This window comes from Canis lupus, chromosome 7, assembly GCF_003254725.2.
Source record: "Canis lupus dingo isolate Sandy chromosome 7, ASM325472v2, whole genome shotgun sequence".
Classification (NCBI taxonomy): Eukaryota; Metazoa; Chordata; class Mammalia; order Carnivora; family Canidae; genus Canis; species Canis lupus.
In genome coordinates, this window is record NC_064249.1 from 40,379,016 (window position 1) to 40,391,631 (window position 12,616).

Here is a 12,616-nt window from a genome sequence, read left to right on the forward strand (position 1 = left end):
GTCCAAAATCAGCTGGCCTAGGATTTCATTCTTGTCTGGGTCACCTCTGGATTCCAGTGGTTGATTTGTCCATTCCTTGCTCTGCTACAATTAGCTATGATGAGAGTTTCAGGGCATCTGAATTGTTATCTGTGAAATGAAGGTGTTAAACAAATCAATCTCTCAAGCTTTACTCAGTGCCAAAATCCTCAGAAAATATGATTTATTCTTTTAGGGAAAGTGTAAACCTGTGATTTACACAATTCTTTGGGAGGTTCTTATGAATTTGTGACCATGATGCCGTGTTGGGGCAGGGGTGGCTTTCTGTAGGATGCTTGCCAGAAATTAGCCATTTCTCCCACTGACATTTGGCAGTGAATCCTGCTGGTGTTGCCTTCTTGAAATAATTTTGTTCATTGCCATCCCTGAGCAACCATCCTTCCCTGGGGGCTCTGGTCAATAGCTTTGATCAATCCCTGACTTTCCCAGGCAGCTTCCTTGGGGATTCTCCAAAGCCTGGTTCTTAGGTTTGACCCACAGACAACTGCAGTGGGAACCATACGGGTCTCCATCTTAGATGCTGTCTCTTTCTTCCTCAGAAGCTGTACCCAAAGCAGTGATTTCCCTCCATCCTCCATGGACCGTGTTCTTCAAAGGAGACGCAGTGACTCTGACTTGCCATGTATCTCACATCTACACAGCAAAGAACAGAGAATTGTACCAGTGGTACCTTGGGACAGAAATACTACGTGAAATCCCAGGAAACACCCTCAAGGTTCAGAATTCTGGAGAGTACAAATGCCAGACCCAGAATTCGCTTCTAAGTGACGGTGTGACATTGATTTTTTCTACAGGTGAGAAAAAAGTGAAAGAAATAAAAATTTTAGAAGCCATACAATTATGCAGGATCTGCCTTATAGTTACTGAATTCAAATCTATACAGATAGGACCCAGGTAAAAGGAAAGTTTTTAAATTTTGTATTTAAATTAAATTTAGTTAGCATATATAATATTATTGGTTTCAGTAGAATTTAGTGATTGGTCAATGCATATAACACCCAGTGCTCATTATATCAAATGCCCTCCTTAATGCCCATCACCCAGTTACCTTGTCTCCGACCCACCACCCCTCCAACAACCCTTAGTTTGTTTGCTACAGTTAACAATCTCTTATGGTTTACCTCCTTCTCTGTTTTTATCTTATTTTATTTTTTCATCCCTTACCCTATGTTCATTTGTCTTGTTTCTTAACTTCCACATAGGAGTGAAATCATATGGTATTTGTCTTTCTCTGACTGACTTATTTCACTCAGCATAATACCCTCTAGTTCCACACATGTCATGGCAAATGGCAAGATTTCATTCTTTTACATGGCTGAGTAATATTCCATTGTGTATATACACCATATCTTCTGTCAATGGATATCTGGGCTCTTTCCATAGTTTGGCTGTTGTGGGCATTGCTACTATAAACATTGGTGTGTATGTGATTCAGGCAAAAGAGAAAATTTGAGAAGTAATTTATTTGAATGGTTTCTGAATCTATATATAGTTTTAAGCTTATAAAATTTTCTTGGAATAATAAGCAACATGAGGATTTTTCATATAGATAGACAGACTGAGGTACAGCTGACCCATGAACAACATGGATGTGAACTACACAGATCCACTTACATGCGTTTTTTTTTATAGGACAGATCTATAAATGTATTTTCCCTTCCTTATGATTTTCTTAGTAATAATTCCTTCTGGTGTACTTTGAAGAATAGAGAGTATGGACACCTTACTGGCTCAGTGGTTGAGCATCTGCCTTCAGCTCAGGTCGTGATCCTGGGGTCCTGTGGTGGAGTTCCACATTGGGGTCCCTACAGGGAGACTGATTCTCCCTCTGCCTATGTATCTCTCATAAATAAATAAGATCTTTTTTAAAAAGAATATAGCCTATAATACAGAAAACATACAAAATATGTGTTAATTGACCATTCATGTTATCAGTAAGGCTTCTAGTACAGCTGGCTATTAGTAGTTAGGTTTTGGGGCAGTCAAAAGTTATACTCTGACTTTCCACTGCATTGTGCAAAAATCAACTGTATACAGAAAGCAAGAGAGAAGGAAGAAAGATTTTTATTTTTTCCTGTGTCCTAAAGCCACCTGTTTTGAATGTGAAGCAGTTATACTGCTATTTGATTTCATGAACAAGGAAGCAATATAGTAACAAAGAACAAATAAGATGCTTACCCTCTTTGAACTGGTCATACCCCTCTTTTAAGAATTTACCTACTGAAATCATAGATATGCTCCCCCCAAATTGAATAAATGTGAATAGTCAAGAAACAGAAAAGTATTAAGTAAATTACATCACATCACATTGAGAGAAAACTCAGAGGCCGTTAGAAGCCAGGTTCAGTGACAATATCAATGGCAAAGAAAAGTGTTCATAGCACAGTAAGTGAAAGAACAACTTGTCAAATATGTAAACACTATTCTAATTTCATAAAGAAAACAGAGTACACACAGACACTCATGGATGTACACATGGAAAAGAGTATGCCCAACTGAGAAGAAGTTTTTACTTACATTTCTGCTTTTCAAGTTTTCTCAGGGCATATGTGTTCATTTTTAAATCAGAAAAAAAAGAATTATAATTATTTTATGCATTTCCCCCCATCCCCAATCCTACAAAATCTGTTTGAAATACTAATGACGAGAAGGAAGAATCAGTGGAGGGGACCCAGTGACTGGCCTTGTGTTTCTTGCAGCTAAACTGATCCTGCAGGCTCCCCCTTCCGTGTTTGAAGGTGACTCTGTGACTCTGAAATGTCAAGCAAATGTAGACCTAGCCCTGAAGAACAAGTCCCTGTACAAGAATGGCAAGATGCTAAAGATCCTTGATGAAAGCTCCAGCTTCCATATTCAACAAGCAGGTCTGAAGGACAATGGAGAATATCACTGTGCTGGATCTGAGATCAATTGTTCTTTTTCTTCAAACAGAATAAAAATCCAAGTCCAAGGTAAATACCACATTACTTGTGAGAAGGGTTCATGGAAGGAAGGTCCCTGAGGTGGTAGAGGGTGAGAAGTGGGGGCTGGGACACCACCAAACCTCAGACCTCATGCCTGCAAGAATCAGAGAAAGCACAAGAGTGCTTCAAGTGGAAGAATGTTGGGATCCTAAGTGGCACTCCATCTTTGCCTGCTCTGCTCATGGCTGTGGCAGACGAGCTGTGTCTCTCTCCGAAGCAGTTCCAGGCCTCACTTCTCTGGGGAATGTTGTGATCCTTCTCTCTAGAGCTGTTTCCACATCCTGTGCTGAGGTCCAGACCCTCCTGGACCACCTCTGGGAACCAACTGACCCTGATCTGTGAGACCCAGCTCCCACCTCAGAAGTCAGATGTCCAGCTCCAGTTCCGCTTCTTCAAAGATGGCCAGATTGTGGAGGAGGGCTCAAAGAACTTCCTGAAAATCTGGAACCCCTCCAGTGGGATGAACAAAGGCCCATCATATTACTGGTGTGAGGCGCACACAGTGACTTCCAATGTCTGCAAAAAGAGCCAGAAATCCCAGATACACGTGGAAGGTGGGTGCCTGTCGGGGCTGAGATTTGCTAGGAAGAGTAGGGCAGAGTCACATGGCAGCCTTGATTTTCCTGTCAATCAAAAAAAGCCCCACCACTCCTGGTTCCAGTCCTCTTGCTGCTACCCAACCCATCACTCCCCTTACCTGCTGCCTGCCTCTTCCCCAAGTCACCTGCTCATCTGCTCCGTTGCCTCACCCTAAACACCACAGGCTGCATGGCTTGAGAAACAGAACTGTGTTCTCTGACAGTTCTGGGGGCAACAAGTCCAAGACCAAGTGCCAGTAGACTGGTGTCTAAAGGGAGCTCATTCTGTCCTGCAGTTTGCCATCTTCTCGCTGGGTCCTTAACTGGTCTTGTTCCTCTCACTTCCTCCTCTCTGAAGATTCCAGCCTTATCTGATTAGGGCCCCACCCTAGGGCCTCCTTCAGCCTGAATTATCACCTCAAAGGCCTCATCACCAAATACAGCCACACTAGGAGTTAGGGCTTCAACACATGCATTTTCAAGGGATGGCGTTCAGCTGATAACACAACCCGATGTCTCCACGGGTCAATCTTGTGGGTCTCATGCTTTGTCCAGCTCAGGACCATGACACCCCTCATTGTATCTGCAAGATCTCTCCCTCCCTCCCTCTCTTTTCTCTCTTTCCCTTTCCCTCTCTCCCTGCCTGTCTCCTTCTGTCTTCCCCAGGGATAAGGAAGTATCTATTTCCCAGATATCGGTTAGTTGTTGACAATACCCAACATGTCCCCCCTGGTGGGATACAGAGATGGGTAGTGAAATCATGGTTACTCCAAAGATGTGGCCGGGATGAGGAGAATCACAGAGACCACCTCTCTGTCACCAGTGCACTCAAAGCCACTGGGGCCGTCATGGCTCTGAGAGGTCACAGCTTCTACAGAGGTGTCCCTGCACTCAGGGCCAAGCACACCCCCAAGAAGACATGGGATTCAGTGCAGGGACCAGGACTCAAGAGACACGTCCAGGTCCTGGCTGGCTCTGGAAACAGCCTGCTGAGTGGCCACAGACAGGCCTCTGAGCTTCTTCCAGACTCGGTTCGCTCATCTGGAAACAGAGGGGCTCAGGCTGGTCTCAGGGAGAGCGTAGGGACAGAGGAGGGGGTCCTGGAAGAGTGTGTTTGAATCTGAAAAGAAGGATGAAGGGTGGATCCCTGAGGCCAGCCCCAGCAAGCAGAGAAGCAGAGAACAGGGACCGAGAGGGAGACCCTGGGGCTTGGGCAGGTGGAGGGGCAGCACTGCCAGGGTCAGAGGCAGGAGGAAGGAAGAGGTTAGGGCACGACCTGGAGGCACCAAAATAAAGGACTTCCTCCCCAAGAGCATCATTTACACTGGGAAATGGAAATGGGGTCGCCTCACAAGGAGGGCAGGGGGAGTAGGGGCAGAGGGTGACAGGAAAGGGAAGAGCCAGTGTCCAGGGCAGGGTGGAGACTGGCCATGGATGGAAATGCACAGGGGCACCTGCTGACCAACCTTTCTCTCCCACAGTCCCCGTGTCTCGTCCTGTCCTCACCCTCAGCCCTCCTAGGGCCCAGGCTCTTGAGGGACATAGGGTGACACTTCACTGTGAAACCCGGAGGGGTTCAACCCCCATTCTGTACCAGTTTTATCACGGAGATGTCCTCCTGAAGAGCAGCTCAACCCATACTGCAAGAGCGTCCTTCAGCATCACTCTGACTGCAGAGAGCTCTGGGAAGTACTCCTGCACTGCCAACAATGGCTTCGGCCCCCAGCGCAGTGACACCAGGAGCCTCTCTGTCACAGGTAAGCCCTGGAGTCATGCCAGTCACTCCTCTCTGACTATTTTGTCCCTGTTTTACAGAAGAGAAAATCAAGGCCTCATGGGGTAAGTGGCGAGGCAATAGGTACACCAGGGGACTCCACTCTCGTTTTTTGCATTTTGCATTGTGGCTGAGCTTCTGCTTTTGCATTCAGTGCTTTGTGGCTGAGCTCAGGGGAGGTGACTCAGTTCTCACCTCTCACACTGAGCCCTTCAGAAGTATCTATGTCTCTTCCACTCCCTACCCCCCACCCATCTGGTGTGCCTGGCAGCTCCCTTTCTGTAGAACCAACTACCTGTGAGCTTCAGCCCTCCCCCAGCCCTGGCTCACCGGACCCCTAGATAGCTCAGCATACTCTCCAGCATTTGTCTGATGAATGTATTCCCTCAAAATATTTTCTCATAAGTTCAGTCCCCAAGGCAATTTTTCTTAACTCAGTGCACAGAAGCATTTCCTCCTCTCCCACTAACACTTGTACTCACATAGCTATAAGCACAGTCACATGGATAAGTAGCAGGCAAGCCCTCAATTTCTCGGGAGTTCCCAAGCACTTCAAATGCTAATAGGATGAGGGAAGGAGGAATGGCTTTCTGGAGTTCCCATGATCCTTCGTCTTAATCCATTAAAATAAATTTCATTTTACCGTATTATGTTTTTAAAGTTTTTCTTGAAGTATGACATACATTCAGAAAAGTATACAAGCCAGGGTTGGACAACTCATGGTGACTCATGTAACCACAAAAATGGTGTCTTGTTTGGAGTCATGTTGCTTCTATTTGCACTTGGATCTTCACTTATTAGAGAGTGAAAGTCCAGCAGTTCGTTGGTTTGTTTGTTTTTAAGAGAAGCAGAAGTATGACTGAAAAATCTTGAGTTGGGTTCATTAGACCATTCCACAACACAAGGAAATGGAGACTTCGGGTGTCCCCAGAGTGGAAGGGTTTGTTGTATGGACATCCAGGGAGTGAGAAAAACAAGAAAGATGATGCTTGCAGACCCATGGAAGAAGTGAGAGATGTCTCAGAATAGAATTTCTCAAACGCAGATTATATTGAAAGGTGATGGGCTAGAAGCTCTCATCGCTCTACTCACAGGCCACCAGCTATTTTCCTTCTGTCCCTGCTCATCATCCCTGCTGCTTCCAAGCATCCTCCACTCCATTCCCTCTCTGTCACGACTTTTCTTGACTCAGAGCTTCTGCAACACCAGCATCGACTGCTCAACTTTTGAGTGTGACCCCTTGGTCTATATTCCACCTTCTGCCCGGTCTGCCAATGCTGAGTGGCTCACTGCCAAAGCAGTGACTAACGGGTCAAACTGGATGGGCGTCTTGGCCTCCAAGCCACCACCTAGGCCACGGCTAGTGCACTGCCCACTTCTAGCCCAACAAATATGGAGATGACATGCACATAATGAAGCATATTTCAGAAAATGCTTGTTTTAGGGAACTATATGCACAGTACAGATCTGAGGTTTCCTAGAAAGCTCCAGGGTACCTGAAAAACACTTGGGCCATCGGATCTAACTATGAGTCAGAAAATCTGAGTTCTAACTCTGGCTATGAAAACAACTAGTTCGTAATTTGGATAAAACATTCAAACTCTCTTTGTCTTACTGTTGTCACATTGTATTGGAAGTTAGATAAGGCATCCAACCCCAGAGTTCTGTGATTTGAGTTGGAACAGGAACCCAAAGGCCAGGAATTCATGAAGCTCTGGAAGAAGCTGAAGTGAGGAAGAATGAGTGTGAGAGGCACCAGTCAATGCCCCAGAGAAGACAGCCAGGGAAAACTGTGCACGCTGCCAAACTGGGTTCGTTTACCTGGCCCAGCAAGCAAGAGTGCCACCCTGACAGAGCTTCATCTCGGCTCACGGGGAAGCTGGGGGAGGCACCTAGAGGGCTGGAGGATTGGGTTGTAGTCAGAACGTGAGTACAGCTGGAGGCAGTGGCTGGTGAGGGTGCAAATTGGTGATGTGCCAGTCTTAGGGACACATGAATCTGGGTACAGATGGTCTTATCTTTAAGCATATGGATCTGAAGGATCCCTGGCTCATTGATAACCCTTGTTTTAGATCATGAAAATCAAGAATGACCAAAAGAAAGACATTCCCCCAATGTTAATTGTGGAGTAAAGAGATTATTCAAGAAGTTTAAGTGCTTTGAGATCCCAATTTCAAAGCCAGCCTGATCTATCTAGGAACACCCCCAGCCCTAAAGCATCCTCCATCCCATTATCAAGTTTCATTTTCTTCTCAAATTTATCAATACTGAAATCTCTTTAACTCCTGTTTCTTGCCTTCCTCCCTCCATACCACAATATAAGGGTCAGGAGAGTGGAGCCAGATCACTTTGGGTTTCCATGACATCTCCATGCCTGTTTAGTGTCTGGCACAGTGTAGGCCCTCCATCAGCATTTACAATTCAATGAACAAAAAGTCTTTGAACTCAGATAAGGAAGAGAACATTGATCTGTACTTCTGCTTATATAAATAAGCAGAAATTAGTTAGCTCTAGATTAGCAAACAAGTTGTCAGGGAGCTGAGTAAGAAGCTTCACTGGGAGCCAGGCAGATATTCTGACAAAGCAATCTACTTTTTGAGGGAATATACCCCGAAGAAAAGGCAAAGAGATTTCATGGGAATGTGCTCTGATCTATCACCAGCCTGGATCACTGAAACACACACACACACACACACACACACACACACACATGCCCACGCCCAGACACACACTGCATTCTCAGGCAAATACAAGACAGTAAATATAACTTTATCCATTAAAGGATGAGTTATAAGCAAAAAGAAGCACAATATGGGAGACTTTGTATTTATGCATTTAAATTCATACAAGGGAAAGAAAGAACACCTAATACATAATATTTTTAAAAAGAAGAATTGCTATAGGAAACAAACAAAACAAACCCTACAAATTCTTCTAAATATTCTCAAGACAATTAAAAAATATGGACTCTAATGGGAAAAAAACTACAAAAAGGAATAAACAGGTTAAAGAAGAGACAATGAGACAACACAAGAGATTTTAAAAATTGTCTAGCAGAGCTCAGAAGAAAAACCAAAAAACCCCACAAAGCTATTTTAGAAATGAAATCAAAATTTGAAACAGTAAGGTTAGAATGTATACTTCTGCAACTGTTCATCAAAAGAAGAATTGGTTTGAGAAAATGATATGGAATGTGAAGTAGAAAGAGATACCCAGAAATGAAGGCAACAAGAAAAAGATGTAAAATATGGAGATCAGACCATGAAGAAGCCTGTGGCATGTCTTAGGAAACCAAATTGAGGAGAAAAACAAAACTTTCTTCCTGAAGTGAAGAAAACCTGAATATATAGATGAAAAGATTACCCTAATGAGGCTACTGAATGTTGAGGTTAAACATCTGTGTCTGTGTGCGTGTGTGTGAGTGTGTGCATGTGAACACGGCAATCAATCAATAGTTAATAAATACATAAATACAGTCATCTCAGAAAGAAAAAAATATTGGACTGGTCTTAGACTTTCCACAGGAATCATTGTTAAGAGAGAGGAGTCACATCCAGATTTGTACTTTCAAGTGAGGAAAGAGAACTGAGAACAAATCCAAAAGTCATGCTCAGACATGCAGGGACTCGGAGAACTTAGTATCCATTAAACCTGCTTGGAAAATTACTTGATAAAATCCAGTGAGCCAAAACAGGAATCAATAAAAATAACTCAAAATGAGTTCACTTAATATAAAAAGTATACACTGAATTCTCTCAACCAGTGGTGCTCACGACTGGCTGCTGTGAGACTCACTTAGGAACTCTGAAAGCAAGCTCCTTACTAAGCCTCTCTCCAGACCAATTGAATTTAGAATCTCTAAGATGTGAACCCAGAATCAATATTTTTAAAACACATCCTTAGGTGAAAATATTGTACAAATAGGGCTGAAAACCACTGGTTTGGATATGAAAACAAAGGCTAATCAGCTGTGAGAGTTATGGTTACAGAAAGTGTCAGAAGTGTAAAAAATATATGTAACAAAGAAAAGTCAGTTGGTCTGAGGGAGAAGAAGAAATAAAAGAACAATTCTCTCATGATTATTATTCTTATTTCATGGTGGAGAACAAAAAAAGAATGACCAGAAACGTTTTGAAAAATTAATTGACAATTAATTGTAAAAAAAAATTAAAATTCCCATTTTGTCAATAATGGGTGAATCCTTTCCAGGCAGTAACTTCTCATTAATGGATTGTGGTTCACCAGCAGCTCCTGAAAAATCCACTGGTAGACCACAGGGTCTCCCAGATATGATGGGCGAATTGCTCAGATGAAATAACTATAGAATTTTGGATTAAGAGCAGAGAAGAGATAATAAGTAAGCCTCTGCAACTATCACGGATGAGAGTGTGGGCACAGGAGTTCTTGTATTCCCTTAGTGCAAGTGCAAACGGGTCCAAAGTTGTTGAAGAACAATCTAGCACGACATATGGTTCCTTAAAATGTTCATATTCCTCATCTCAGAAATTCCACTTCTAAGACTTGATCCTAAGAAATATGTACACAAATGTGCCATGATGGATATGCCGCTGGATGTGGCATTATTTGGAGCGAGAGAAAAAGGACATTCCCAGTCACTGGCAATGATGAATCCATACACTGGAATGCTTTGCACTTGTTAAAAAATCGTGCAGTAATTACCCCCAAATTATCAAACCGTGATTTAAAAGAGTCGCATTTTGTTGTGTATAAATTACAGATCAATGAAGTAGGTCTCTAAAGTGGATAAGATGGACCGTTAAGAATGATTTAGAAAGATGCTCATGATATGTAGCTGAAGAAAAGAACCAAGCAGTAGAGCAAGAGGTGTACTGTGATCCCCTGCATGTGTGTGCATGTATGTTTTTACATGTTTATTTGTGTGTTGTGGGAATGGATGTTCTTATACATAGAAAAGATCTAGAATGTGTCACAAATACTCTACAGAGGTAATCTCTGAAAATGAAAATAAAGGAAAAGTGAAAGATACTGATGTCAAATAACTCATTTTACTTCCCTCAGTCCCAGCATCCCGTCCCATCCTCACCCTCAGGGTGCCTGGGACTCGGGCCGTGGTGGGGGACGTGATGGAGCTTCACTGTGAGGCCCACAAGGGCTCTCCCCCCATCCTGTACCGGTTTTATCACGACAATGTGTTCCTGAGGAGCAGTCGGCCCCCCTCTGGAAGAGGAACATCCTTCAACCTCTCTCTGACCCCAGAACATTCCGGAAGCTATGCCTGTGAGGCTGACAATGGCCAGGGTGCCCAGCGCAGTGACACTGCCTCACTCAGGGTCACAGGTGAGTGGAGAGCTCCAACTGCACCCCACCTGGGGATCCACCTTCCCCAGTAGCTGAGATCGGAGGTCACGCAGGGCTGTTAGCATGGTGACATCACAGCAGGCCTGCTCCTGACAGCCTCCATCTGGCACCAACTCCTCTTGCAGACAAGCTCCATGTTGTACTCCAGAGCTCTGTCCTGCAAGCTCTGTCCTCTTCTCTGATCAATCTCCTTGCTCTGCATGGTCCTGAGGGTGTCATCTGTAAATGATTCCTAAACTTCTGGACACCTCTCACCTGAGCACCTGCAGATGCCACACTTCCACTCAAATGCCGCCAAAGCCCATAAGCCCAAGCATCTCTAAAAGCAATCTCATGGCATCCCCCTCCCAGACTCCTCCAAGTGTCGCTACTTCTGTAAGACAGTCCTTCATCGAGACACACAAGGTGAAACCCAGGAGCCTCCCTTGACCTTTCTCTCCCTTGTTCTTCAGAGCCAGTTGGTTATTAGGTCCTGTTGATTTTACTTGCTAAATATTTCATGGATCTTTTCTCTTTTTTTTTTTTAATTTTTTTTTTAAGATTTTATTTATTTATTTATTCATGAAAGACTGAGAGACAGAGAGAGAGAGAGCGCCAGAGACAAAGGCAGAGGGAGAAGCAGGCTCCATGCACCGGGAGCCCGATGTGGGACTCGATCCCGGGTCTCCAGGATCGCGCCCTGGGCCAAAGGCAGGCGCCAAACCGCTGCGCCACCCAGGGATTCCCATGGATCTTTTCTCTTGATCTGCACTGCCACTCTCCTTGTCAAACCTATGAGCATCTCCATTACGACCCGCCTCTCCACTGCACTTCTGTCCCAGTTCAATCCGTTTTGCATGCTGGGATCAGCATGCAGTCTTTTTAGAAGAGAAATTGGATAATCTCGTGCCCCTGTACAGATGCACTTACAGAACTCCATGGCTGTGTGAGGGAGGGCAAAGCCCTCCCCACAGCTTTTTTTTTCCCCCCACAGCTCTTAAAGCCGGGCCTCACTCTCCTACTCACACCACTTGTCAGACCCACCTGTCAGTGCTGCTGCTACTTTGTCTCAGTAATTTCAGGACTCCAGCCTTCTTCCTGATTCAGGGCCTTTGCACATGCTGCCTGCCTGTCTGGCATGCTCTTCATCACCATCTCTCTCTCTCTCTCTCTCTCTCTCTCTCTCTCTCTCTCTTTTAAAGATTTTATTTATTTATTCATGAAAGACAGAGAGAGAGGCAGACATAGGCAGAGGAAGAAGCAGGTTCCTTGCAGGGAGCCCAATGTGGGACTCGATTCCGGACCCCAGGATCATGTCCTGAGCCAAAGGCAGATGCTTAACCACTGAGCCACCCAGGCATCCCTTCATCTCCATCTCTTCCTGGTTGGTTTCAAATGTCTCTGTGAAGAAGCATTTCTTGATCAGCCTTTAATGGATCAGGTCCCAGTACTGCATTTCACAGTACCCTGGTCTCTACTTTATACCAGTTGTCACTGTGTCCTTCTACATCCAGGCTTATTGTAATTATGGCCTGTCCTCTCCTCTGGACTGAGGCCTCTGGACAGTGGGGACTGGGTCTTTCTAGCTCACAGTATACCTCTTGGGACTTATTCATTGCATCATTATCTTTGATAAGTGAATGAATATGCAAAAGAGCAAATAAGTTGATCAGTACTCATTCTCTTGTGGTCTTCATTTCTGATGTAGCCCAGGCTCACAGTGACACCCTGGCTGCATGAATAACCAGTCTCTCTCATTCCTAGTTTCCATTGCACTGATTTCTCCTTCTCCCCAATTGTCTTTTGAGAAATCAAAAGAAAATTTAATCCTTGTTTTCAGATTCCCCACACACACGTGAGACTGCACACCCACGCACTGAGAAGGACACAGCACCACACCAATGTCATTGCTTCTTCAGATTAGAAGACATTACAGCTAGGTT

General features: G+C 44.4%; 1 protein-coding gene across 6 annotated transcripts in view; it reads left to right on the plus strand.

The window, feature by feature from the left end:
- The window catches only part of FCRL5 (Fc receptor like 5), a 33,975-nt gene that overhangs the window by 10,650 nt on the left and 10,709 nt on the right, over positions 1-12,616 (plus strand). For 5 of the 6 annotated variants that reach the window (XR_004817139.2, XM_025430740.3, XM_025430741.3 and 2 more), the window contains 5 exons: positions 579-833; positions 2,739-2,990; positions 3,269-3,556; positions 5,062-5,337; positions 10,395-10,673. Coding sequence is in view for 5 of the 6 variants with exons in the window: in XM_025430740.3 (XP_025286525.2) it covers positions 579-833; positions 2,739-2,990; positions 3,269-3,556; positions 5,062-5,337; positions 10,395-10,673 (1,350 nt within the window). In the remaining variant the exon portion in view is untranslated. The remainder of the gene's footprint in view (positions 1-578; positions 834-2,738; positions 2,991-3,268; positions 3,557-5,061; positions 5,338-10,394; positions 10,674-12,616) is intronic. The other variant, XM_049112503.1, reaches the window with a different exon arrangement.